The 12,365-nt window shown below is 34.3% G+C and overlaps 1 protein-coding gene across 1 annotated transcript; it reads left to right on the forward strand.

Annotated features, from left to right (window-relative positions):
* Window positions 1–7,077: 7,077 nt before the first annotated feature.
* LOC132753483 (uracil-DNA glycosylase-like) lies at window positions 7,078–11,156 on the forward strand. Its single transcript, XM_060743965.1, has 5 exons — window positions 7,078–7,179; window positions 7,755–7,933; window positions 8,505–8,552; window positions 9,871–10,073; window positions 10,801–11,156. The coding sequence occupies exons 2-5, from the start codon at window positions 7,757–7,759 to the stop codon at window positions 11,105–11,107; spliced, it is 735 nt and encodes a 244-aa protein (XP_060599948.1). The 5' UTR covers window positions 7,078–7,179; window positions 7,755–7,756; the 3' UTR covers window positions 11,108–11,156.
* The last annotated feature ends 1,209 nt before the right edge of the window (window positions 11,157–12,365 follow it).

The following is a 12,365-nucleotide window of genomic DNA, read 5'->3' on the forward strand; positions in this document are numbered from 1 at the left end:
CTGTCTCTAAGTAAATATCTATATGGTGACTGAAAATATAATATTAATGAATTTGTTACTTTTTGTAGGTATCATAAATTCTTTCATTTTTATGTCCGCAGCTGAAAAGTTGGGAGCATACTATAATTGGCTGGTCAGTTTTTACATCTTCAAAATCTTGAGAAGGAATAAGCCTAGGATTTTGTACCTTGGTACATCGTAGGGTCAGTTCCAATGACCAGTGGATTACCCCTTTCGATTTGAGGTCATAAGGTTAAAAATCAATATCACCATGACAATTTAATGAAAAACAATGACTAGAGAAAAAATAAGTTTTGGCTTATGTAATAAGGTAGGGTCATTGCTCATGACTAGTAGATGACCCCTTTTGATTTTGAGGTTTAAGGTCAAGGTCACAACAGTGACACAGTGTAAAATCCTTGCCTGATTAACAACTTAAGAACTAATACTCCGTGTCTTAAGTAAAATGGTAGGAACTATGACCCATGGCCAGTTAAGGTCACTAGGTTAAATAAAGGTCAAGATCAGAGTGACACTTGATGAAAAATTCTTGTTTGGTCATCAATTATTTGAAAAAAGAAATACTAGTAGCCAGAGTTTGTTAAAGTGGTTGGGATATTGCACATAGTAGATAGCTCCTATATACAGCTTGAGCTCCTTTACATTTTGAGTTCATAAGGTCAAGGTCATTGTGTTTTTATGGGAAATCCTTTCCTAATCAATACATTGTAACAAAAGTTTCCTCAGTCATAGGTTTGCTATTTTTTATTTATACTATTTATACATATTACTTATTATATATTAATATAACTCTTAACCTTCATGAAAATATGCGTTAAGTATGTGTATGTAACTATGCCCGATGACTGTTGTGAAAAGCAAACACGTTTGGGCGGGGGAGGGGGCGGGGGCTCATTGCCCTATGGACAGATTTCTTGCTTGTTAGCTCACCAGAACCGAAGGTTCAGGATTAGCTATTAGTATCAAAGGGGGATGCTCCGTCGTCATACGTCAACAATCGTCTTCTTCTCTGAAACTGCTGGGCAGATTTACTTCATATTTGGTATGTAGCATCTTTGTGACAGTCACACTTAAATTTGCTTATGCCGTAACAATTGGCCCCTTTTAGGGGTCAACAGAGCTAAAAGAAAATTAGGGAAACCTTTAAACATCTTCTACTACAGAACTAATTGATAGATGATCATCCTTTTAGGGGTCTCTAGGGCTAAAAATAGAAAAAAAACTTTTAGACATCTTCTTCTACAGAACTAATGGATGGATGATCACAAAACTTTGTCTGAAGCATTCTTTATTAGTCTTTTATCAAATTTGCATATATTAATTTGATTGGCCCCTTTTAGGGGTAGCTAAACCAAAAAATAGAAATACCTTTAAACGTCAGTTTCTACAGAACTAATGGATGGATGATCACCAAACTTTGTCTGTAGCATTCTTAAGTAGTCTTTTATCAAGTTTGCTCATATTAATTTGATTGGCCCCTTTTAGGGGTCTCTAGAGCTAAAAATAGAAAAAAAAACTTTTAAAATCTTTCTGTACAGAACTCATTGATGGATGATCATCAACCTTTGTCTGTAGCATTTTTGGGAAGGAAGTCTTTTATCAAGTTTGCCCATATTATTTTGATTGGACCCTTTTAGGGACCACTAACGCTTAAAAAAGAAAAATAACTTTAAACGTCTATTTCTACAGAACTAATTGATGGATGATCACCAAACTTTGTTTGTAGCATTCTTAGGTAGTCTTTTATCAAATTTGCTCATATTAATTTGATTGGCCCCGTTTAGGGGTCTCTAGAGCTAAAAATAGAAAACCCTTTAGACATCTTTTTCTGCAGAAATAATTGATAGATGCTTACCAAACTTTGTCTGTAGCATTTTTGGGGTTTTGGGAAGTCTTTTATTAAGTTTGCTCATATTAATTTGATTGGCCCCTTTTAGGTGACCCTAAAGTTAAAAATAGAAAAAAACCTTTAAACGTCTGCTTCTACAGAACTTATCGATGGATGATCACCAAACTTTGTCTGTAGCATTCTTAGGTAGTATTTTATCAAGTGTGCTAATATTAATTTGATTGGCCTCTTTTAAGGGCTGCTAAAGCTAAAAATAGAAATACATTTAAACATCTCCTCTTACAGAACTAATTGATGGATGATCATCAAATGTTGTCAGTAGCATTCTTGGGTAGTCTTATATCAAATTTGCTCATATTAATTTGATAAGCCCTTTTTTAGGCGCCATTTAAGCGAAAAATAGAAAAAAAACCTTTGAACATCATTTTTACATAAGTAATTGATGGATGATCACCAATTTTTGTCTGCAGCATTTTTGGGTAATCCATAATCAAGTTTGCTCATATAAATTTGATTGGCTCCTTTAAGGGGCCGCTAAAGCTAAAAATAGGAAAACCTTTATCGGTCTCCTACAGAACTAATTGATGGATGATCACCAAATTTTGTATTAATTTAATTTGCCCCGTTTATGCTAAAGCTTAAATGTCCTAATTCATGGCATTTCTTCAAATTATTGTTTAAAGATATTCTTTGCTCAAGTTCATATATGAAAATATTGACAATGGATAATTTCCAACACTGAAAAGCAGTTGTTTCTGGTGAGCGACTCATGGCCATCATGTCCCTCTTGTTAATTAGTTCATATACTTATAAAGCGTTAAAGTTTATTAATTCACAAACTATTTCCCGATAAATAACGTCATATAATATTTAAACTAATTTATTTCTATATCTAAATGAACATGTGTATTGGTATTATCATAATACTTTATTAATGCATAAAACAGATCTACGTATGTAAATGGAATATTATTGTCTTTGGTAATTATAATTAAGCCGACATTTCATATCTCGCCACTTTTGATTCTCTTGTGTGAAGAAGCTACCCAGCTAATGGTGGTTTTGGTAGTGTTCACTGCGGATTTCGGCAGTAAGTCAGAGCACAGGTCAGCCACCGCATTGTTCGTGGACAGGTTGTCAAGGCTGATAACTTTTGTACATGCCAGAGCAGAGGCACAGTACAAATGACCGTAGAACTGAACTTTCTGACTATTGAGCTAACCCGGACGGTCTAGTGAAGAATTGAATATCGAACTTAAGATCACAGAATTTCAATCCATTGCCCATATGGCCCATATTGACCTTCTCTCAAAATATAAAACACATCGTTAAGGACAGACGTACTGGAAAAAAGAAGTGCACTTTTAAATCTTCATTGTCTATACAAAATTACAAATATCTTTTACATCACAAATGTTGAACGTGATGAGCGGCATTGAAACGTACACCATCCTCAGCCATGAATACGTGACACTAGCGTGTTTTCTTTAAAATATCACCATGATCGTCTTAAGGAGATTTAGTTATATTCTCGTGGATGTGAACTTTGTGTTAATTAATCTTTTGTCTCAGGCATACCAGTTTTTGTAATACTTATTACAATACCTTGTTCTATTTTAGTCTCACCCGTTGTTTATGTTCCGCCTTAAGTGTCACCCAATACGGTTTGTTTGGGGAAAATACCATATTCATAAAGATACAAATCTATGTCTACATAACCGAAAATATATAAATTCTTCCATATTAGGCGACATAACCGAAAATATATAAATTCTTCCATATTAGGCGAAACTTTAAATTTGTTTTCCCAGAGATGTAGATAACAGTTATCTATGTATCTGGTTTACCTTACCGCACTTATAAAACTGGTTGGTGGTTAATCCAATTAATCTAATGTTAAATTGCATTGATTACAGAAATTATTTAAGCTCGGTTTTTTAAGAAGCTAGATCTATAAGCTTATAGACAAACTTTCGAATCAGTTTCTGGAACAAACCTGTATTGAGCAATGAGTATAAAGGTTCTAAAGCAAACAAAGGCTTTCCCCTGACGGGGTTTGAAACCCACACACCCACACGGCTTGCGATCAGATTATTAGTCCGACGCGTTAGGCCGCTATTCCATTTATACGTGATCAGTGGTCCGCGTCCGTCATCCGCATCCGTTACCGATTCGCTAACCAAAGAATACGTTGAATCTATTCCTTTTGTCCGTTTACCATCCGCTTCCGCGACGGCATCCGCGACGTTTCGCAGGATGAGCGATTTTTTACGGACGCGGACAGTCACTGACATGTCTCATCCCTACAAAATGCCTCGAACGAAATTAAATACTTTCTCGATTTCGAAAGAAAATACTAAAGAAGTCACCAAAATAGTGTAGGAGAACATATAAGTTTATGATGCAGCAATGACAGATTAAAAAAAAACCATCTGGTCAATGGTTGCTAAAGAGATGTTATTTGAAAACCTTACTGATATTCAATGTTTGTTACCTAATTCTTTGATGTTACAACTGTTTTTGGTATTAGAATGAAATTATATCATATTCTACAAATAATTATCCTCTGTTCGCTATACTTCAATTAAAAGTATATAGAAAATAACGTACCTATGGAATAATACCCACGGACATGCCCAGACACGGATCACTGACGCGGACCACTGATCACGTATAAATGGAATAGCGGCCTTTTATGCACTGTTCATGCCGATACATTAAATTGTATTGGAGAGGATTTTATTGGAGAGGGGGGGGGGGGGGTACGTTTTAAAATCACACCGACACCTTATATACTCTTGCATGTAATTGATTATCAGTTCCTTGCGAAGGTGAAGCAACTAGTAGATGTAAACTGCATGAATGAACCACAGAGCTAAATTTAAATATAAGTAATATAAGTCTCTGCTAAAACGATTATTTCTGCTGAATTCTCATTGGAAAACTGCCAATACTTCTTAAGTACCAAACATATTCCAAACATACTACATGTCGATGAAAAAAGAAAACATCTTGAATTTTTTTCTTTAATAACTACGTGTGTTTCACGGGTGTAACATGGGTGTTACATGGTAGTTACATGGGTGTAACATGGATGTTACATGGGTGTAACATGGATGTAGGGGTACATCAGTAGAACAGCTAATCTACTGGCATGGGTGAACAAAATTTGTTGCTCGATATAAATATATTTCATTTCTTAACTGCGGGGGGGGGAAGCTATATTTCTGCACCATGTAAACATTGCATGCCGAAATTAAAGTTACATTATGTTCATGTTTTAATGTCGAGCTGAACTGACTATGTATTCCAGATAATTGCCTGTTACAATGGTGATTGACTGGAAAGTGGTAAGGATAAAATATGAATTTACCTAAAATATTTTTAAAACAACTAAAAAACTGCGCCACTCTTTTTATTAATTTACGTTAGAGGTAAAATCCGATAGATATTATTTAGATAGAAAGCAACATCCGTTACTATGGAAAAAAAACGCATTGTAAAAAATGTCTATAAAATACATTGATGTTTTTGTCTAAACATGATAGGGCTGTATATTTTGGGCAGTAATAGAGGGAAGGAGAGGGGTACCATTATGATAGTCTTGGTCACACCACGAGTGTCAGTAAAGTAAATATTTTTCTGGGAAGTGTATAGAAACCACACCCGGGTTTTCTTTTAATAGAAATGAATTTGTACTTAGTATGGGATATTATTATTTAAAATGTAACCAATGCATTTTCAGAATTTGTTATTCATATTTTCCAAAAGAATTCTTAATTGGATTCAATCTTATAAATTAAGCCTCGTCTACATATTCAGAGTCCAAAAAGTCCATATCAGATCTATATCACACTCCTTATAGCCGCGTTTTAATTTTCAGAGTCCAAAGGGCTCATATCAAATCCATATGGCACTCCATCTAGCCTCGTTTTAATCGTACGAGAGTTCAAATTGCATATCAAAAGAAACAAAGTTCTGTCAAAATGTTAAAAAAATGATGATGTGAAATAAATAGGTCATTATAAACATGGTTTAGAACAAAACAAATTCTATTGGACACAGCTGCAAAACCTATATCAGACTTGGCTAACACCTCTTCCAATATACATGTAGTTTTAATAGCTGTGTACTGGTCCAATAGAGTTCAGTATTGTACTCAGCATGTATATATAATAACCTCATATTATTGCATCCTAGTCCTGTGTATCCGTAATGATGATATGAGATAGGTATATATATGTACAATACAGGAAAATGTGCACTTAGAGCTAATATGATAATTTTAATGATATTGCGATTTAAAAAAGACCTAAAATAAATGGTTTTACTAAATTCGGTTTATTCCGATGGCAAGCCAAGCGTTTACAAAACTAAAAACAAAACTTCATCAGGTCACGAGGACTAAGGGCACGAGGACTCCGGTCACGCGCATATCAGTAACGTATCATCTATTTCACACGGTAACCCAGTGACATTGATTTTTCTTTCAAAAAACTTAAAAGTATGTGACACAGATATGTTGCTTTTGTTTCTATAGTTATTTTAGTTGATAATTTGATAACATCTTGAAAGTTGATACACAAAAAACGATATAATATACGAACCCTTATAAGGACAAAACAGTTATTGACACATTGATGTAACAAGTACACCCGAGTAGTAAATAATAGGACAAGCTTAAAATTTTCGTTTGTTATTTGTCATATAAGTTTATTTTTAAATTTTACTTATATAACTAGTTTGTTGTTGTTTTTTTTGTTGTTTTTTTGTTGTTTTTTTTGTTGGTTTTTTTGGCATTTAGTTTGCTTCAGTATTAAAGCCCCATACCCCATAATGCCTCAGAATTTATTTTTTATTTCTCAAAAACTTTTGTCTTGTTACAGTTTCTAAATAATACAGATTTGCTTTATAGATGAATTACCTTTTACTTCTTTTGCTCTATTGCATTTGGTAAATTTTAGTGAATACTTTTACTATGACATGACACATAAGTGCACATTTTGCACTACTTTCCTCAGTTGATGTTTTTTGTCTGTTTTTTTTATTATCCAATTATATACAAAGTATATGTTTTTTAATCTTATTGAGAAAACGACAACCACGGGCAACTTAATGCGCATGCGCACCTGCTCCGTTAATGTAATTGTATGTGACTAAATTTAACTTTAGAGGATACAAATGAATGCCAACAAACAATTTGTTTACACGGGCCTTAGATTCGCTGAAGCACTTCATTTCCTTTTAAAAATCTTGGGCAAGTTGGAATTCTTATATTCTTTAGGCAGCTTGACTGATACAAAGTTCACGTAAGTAACCAGAACTTGTTGTTATTAATATTTATTTGATAATCAAAATATTGAAAACAATCTTTGAATCATGTATTTTTTTTTAAAGTTCAAAAAAATCTGAATTAAATCATTTGATTAGTTTAAATAGTAAAACCTAATAAAAAAGAAATATTTTTTAGAATCTTTTATTTCTTTTTCCTGCAGTGGTCACCGCATCTACAAATGAGCCGTGTCACGACAAAACCAACATAATGGGTTTGCGACCAGCATGGATCCAGACCAGCCAGTGCATCCGCACAGTCTGATCAAGATCAATAATGTTCGCTTACAAACTCTTTAACAAGTAGAGAAACTGATAGCGAACATGCAGCATGGATCCTGATCAGACTGCGAGGATGCCCAGGCTTGTCTGGATCCATGCTGGTCGCAAACCCATTATGTTTGTTTTGTCGTGACGCGGCTCATTATGTTCTTCTTATATAAAAATGGAATATTTGGCGTTTTTTTTTATTTCTATTTCTTTTCTTATTCACAAATAATAGATGATTTTAAAAAGCATTATAATATATAGTAAATATTCCGTTTGTTTACAGACATGTTAAAGGAAGGAATAAGAGACCCAGCCTGGCAACGGGTGTTAGAAGAAGAATTCCGGCAGCCTTATTTCACGGAACTTGAAGAAAAATTAGCGGATGAATACGATTCCGGTGAACTGATTTATCCAGACAAAACCAGAATATTTCAGGCACTCAACCTTACCCCATTCTACGAGGTATGTTTTTGTTTCTGGTAAATATTGTCTTGAAGTTTTGTAAATATAATTATAAATTACATATTTTACGTCAGATCCCCATTCCGCATCAATAGCTAGATCTCGAATGGGGTTATATCGTTTGCCATTATATAGATAACTTTTTTAAAACAAAGATCATTATAGCTAATTTCTTTGAGTGGAACCCTACATTGAAATCTTCAAAAAAAAAACCCATACAATTAGACTTAAAACTGTAGCTGCCAGATAAGGGGAAATATTTCAAGAAAAATGAATTTGAGAAAAGTGTAAAGATTCAAGATTCGGGTTATAATTAACGTGTTATGAGCAATTAACTTTTTTCAGCATATTTACTGCGTGACTAACCCAATAAAGGTTATTTACGCATTCTTTGACTTATATTTGCTCATTAAAATGGATTGTAAGTGTCCTTTGCAATGTGTAAATCACTCCTTTGTTAACTTCCCAATATTTTAGTTGCAAATAAATTTTCACGAAATTTAGCATGAATCTGTTTGCATGCTGCTTTAAGAATTAATGTTTTATTCTGTCATTGTTGATATTTTTTCAGGTACGGATAGTTATGCTAGGAAACGAGCCCTACACCGACGCAACCCCTGTAAGTATATTTAGTATTTGCACTGTAAAATCCGAAAATTTGCAATGCATTATTTTCGCTAATTGAAAATTTTTGCGGTATTAAATAAATAATTTCGTACATGTTGTACAGAAGTGAAGTAGTAATTCGTGAAAATTTAACATCGTTAGTCAATCTGTACCTTTGTAATTAGATTTTCACCACTTATTGGACATAAGGCTTTTTTTTAGAATAAAAACACGTGTGCTGAGCATTGTTTGCATATTTATACATCTTTAAAGGCCCACTATGCCTCAGAAATGTTTTCATGTTTTCAAAAGCTTTTTATTTTTGATATTTCCAAGCTATTAATCATTGACCAGTTATCTGAGCCACCTTTTACTTCTGTTGCTTTTTGACCATTAGAACAGTTACAAAAAAAAATGTACTGTGATTTAGGATTTTGTATGGAAATCAAAATACTACTTTGTATACATTTTGCTACTTTTATGTAGGGCTGGGGCGAGTATCCGAGTACTCGGATAATCACGAATCAAAGTGAAAAATCGAGTTTGAATATTCGTAAGCCCAGAGATCGTGGATCGCGATCTAATTTTTTTATATACATTCACTGTTTCTCACACTCTTCAAATCGAGAAAATACGATTTGAGTATAAATTATTTGAAGTTTACCTAAATACAATTTGCCGGTTAAAGACCATGTACCATGATGCTGAGCTAGGTAGTAATTGGTTTCAAAAACAAAACAAAAAATACCCATCCAAAGAATAAATACATAAACAAAGTTTATATTTTATATGTTAAATGTATAGTATTGTTGCTGTTTTCTTAAATGAACATGTTTTTTATAACTTTTGTACATGTTTTTATGGGTGTCTTGATAACAAAAGATTTGTGGTTCGATTTGTGAATCGTAAGTGCTGAATCTTGGTTCGGATCGGATCGTCACTTATCTGACGATCCACACCCCTACTTTTATGAAGAACAGTTTCACATTCAGCGCTATTTTTTCAATATGATATGCGTCCAACATGCTCTCAAACCATTAACTAAACGTTATAAAACTCATATTTGCCCTACTTACAGAAGGAAATATTTATTTGTTTCTGAGGCATAATGTGCCTTTAACAGAACGAACTTTTTTTTTTCAAATTTACCACTCAAAATGTTACCATGTTTTTTTATTTTGGCATAATGTGCCTTTAACAAAGCGAACCTTTTTTCATAATACCCCCTCGAAATGTAATCATGTGTTTCTTTGGCATAATGTGCCTTTAACAAAGCTAACCTTTTTCAAATTAATCTCTAGAAATGTTATCATCATGTTCTATTTTTTCAGATTTCTGATTATTCACAAACTGTTCCAAAGGCGAATGGCTTGGCCTTTTCGGTGCCATTTGAAATGTCCACTATACCACGCACTTTGCAAAACATTTATAAGGAATTGGAGCACGATATTGGCTTTCTAATACCCACACATGGCTGTTTGGAGAAGTGGGCACAAGAGGGCGTTCTTCTCCTCAATGAAAAACTTACCGTTAGGCAAGTAGAAAACAATACTATACTCTTAAAGCCGCATGCCTCTAGAGACGCCACATTGTCTCACGAAAATCAAACTTGAAAAAAGTGAACGAAGATTTGAAGAAAAGTAAAATGATTCGAAGTTCAAGTAATAATTTACACGTTATGTGAGATTAATGACTGATTTTGCAGTATTTATCGCCATATTTTCTATTGCGTTACTAACGCAGTAAGAGCTACTTTTGTATATTTTGACCTCTCTTTTTTTAGTATTTTACATGGATTGTATAAGTGCTCTTTGCAATGTATTAATTACTTCCTTTGTTCACTACGCAATTTTTTACTTTTACAAACATTATCAAAATTCCACCCGTCCGACCGCTGTGGAATCTCGTTCCGGATTCTTTTATGAGAGAAAGCTAGCCAGGTAGCTTACGGTGCCAATGTGCTTAAGTCGTGACTCCAGTGAAGTGAATGCCTGCCATTGTTAATGAGATTTGAAGTTTGAAAACCTTGGTGTTGTGTCCTCGTCGAATGTGGATGGATATACTCGGGTCCCACTATTCTTCACTTTTTTCTATTCAGAAATGAGCAAGAGTATAACCGGTACCCATATCTTGAGACACGGGATCATAGGATTTCCTAGATAAAAACAAATGCAGTTCTAGGTTCTTTAAAAAAACGAAACCGAAATCAAAAGAATAAGGAAAAACAAGTAATATAATCTTTTTATATTTTTCTTTTCCAGAGCTTCGATGCCAAAATCCCACGATAATATTGGCTGGCAGACATTTACCGATAATGTTATCAAGGGCGTAAGCGACAATCTTAGTCACGTGGTATTCTTGTTATGGGGAAACGCGGGAAAAAGAAAAGAAGGGCTCATTGACGACAACAAGCACACGGTCATAAAAACGGACCACCCTTCAGACAAACAGGGAGACTTTCACAACAGTTGCTGTTTTTCACAGAGCAATTTTGCCTTAGTAATGAAGGGACAGCATCCGATAGACTGGACACTACGACAAGAAACTTTTGACAATGTTTTTATATGAGGTTGATATATTTCTTGATTGTTATCAATCACTGATAAAATTTGTCTAACACTGTAAATACAACTGTTCAAACGTTCCAAAATTATTGGAGTTTGTAAGACATTTTGTTGACATTTTAGAAAATCTGGATATTTTGTCCTTAGTAAAAAACAGCAGATTCGTTTGGCCAAATTTTAACGTTTATAGAAATCTCTCTTCATCTTAGACTTATGTCAGACGCTGACAACATCTAGTCGGTCAGCCGTTTCAAAAAAGTAACCGAATCAGCACGAAGTTTGTGTCACGGGTTAGACTGTCACTTAGTCATCTTTCTAAATATAGATATTTTTATTGCTTGACGGCAGTAATTACTAATTAGTTGACTTGTAAAGTGTGTCCGAAGTTAGAGATGGAAACGCAGACGTCCTGGCAACTCCCGCGAAACTAGATTTTCAATATCCCTGTGCGTTTTGCTTGCCCGTACTTGCTTATCAAGATAATACCACATTTCATAATTATTTCTTTACATTACTACAATGATATCAACCTTGTATGTGTTCAACATAAAATTCATCAACCAATCGTATTTATCATTCATATTCACTGTACAAATGTATTTATTTTGAGCACAAAAATGCAACCCAAAAAACCCGATTGACGATCAATTGAACAATCAACAAAAGCCTCGAGTCTGGAATTGGGTTATATAGTGTTGTTAATACATTACATTATTTGTAAAACATATGTTTCCTTAATAATCTAATGAAAATAGCTCATCAAAATAAATTTTAAAATGTAAACCTGCTTTTTTTTCTTTTCTAAAGATATACATCTTGTACATAGCATCGTACACTAAATAGCAAGTGCACTATTTTTGATGGGACACTTTGGTTGCTTTTTTTGTTTGAGTTTCAAGTCACACGGACAATTAAAAGGTCGTTTCTTATGAAAGACATCACTCAAATGCACCTATGCGCATTAATTAAGTCAGTAGCGGGTTCCGAAGTAGAACCACTGACCTTCCGTATGCTATTTCAATACCTTCCTCACATGATTTCATTGTCCCTGTCGATATCAAAACCAAAAGCACTGAGGCCCAAGTGTTTCCCTGCTCCAGACAGGTAAAGGTCAAGTCATCCCAAGCACCGATGTTTGGTTTACCCGTCGTGACAACTCGAGGGGGTTTTGATCCCGCAAATATTTTTAAAAAAGATGCTTGGGAAAGGGGGTCCTTTCTCCGACGAAAACAGGGTTTAGAAAAGATTTCCCGAGTGGCAAA

The sequence above is a fragment of the Ruditapes philippinarum genome, unplaced genomic scaffold, assembly GCF_026571515.1.
Source record: "Ruditapes philippinarum isolate M1 unplaced genomic scaffold, ASM2657151v2 ctg11105_1_1_1_1, whole genome shotgun sequence".
NCBI classification, from domain to species: Eukaryota; Metazoa; Mollusca; class Bivalvia; order Venerida; family Veneridae; genus Ruditapes; species Ruditapes philippinarum.

Coding starts and splice junctions, on each gene's coding strand:
- LOC132753483 (XM_060743965.1), top strand. CDS start 7,757: ATGTTAAAGGAAGGAATAAGAGACCCAGCCTGGCAACGGGTGTTAGAA. Junction 7,934..8,504: donor ACCTTACCCCATTCTACGAG/GTATGTTTTTGT, acceptor ATATTTTTTCAG/GTACGGATAGTTATGCTAGG. Junction 8,553..9,870: donor CCTACACCGACGCAACCCCT/GTAAGTATATTT, acceptor CTATTTTTTCAG/ATTTCTGATTATTCACAAAC.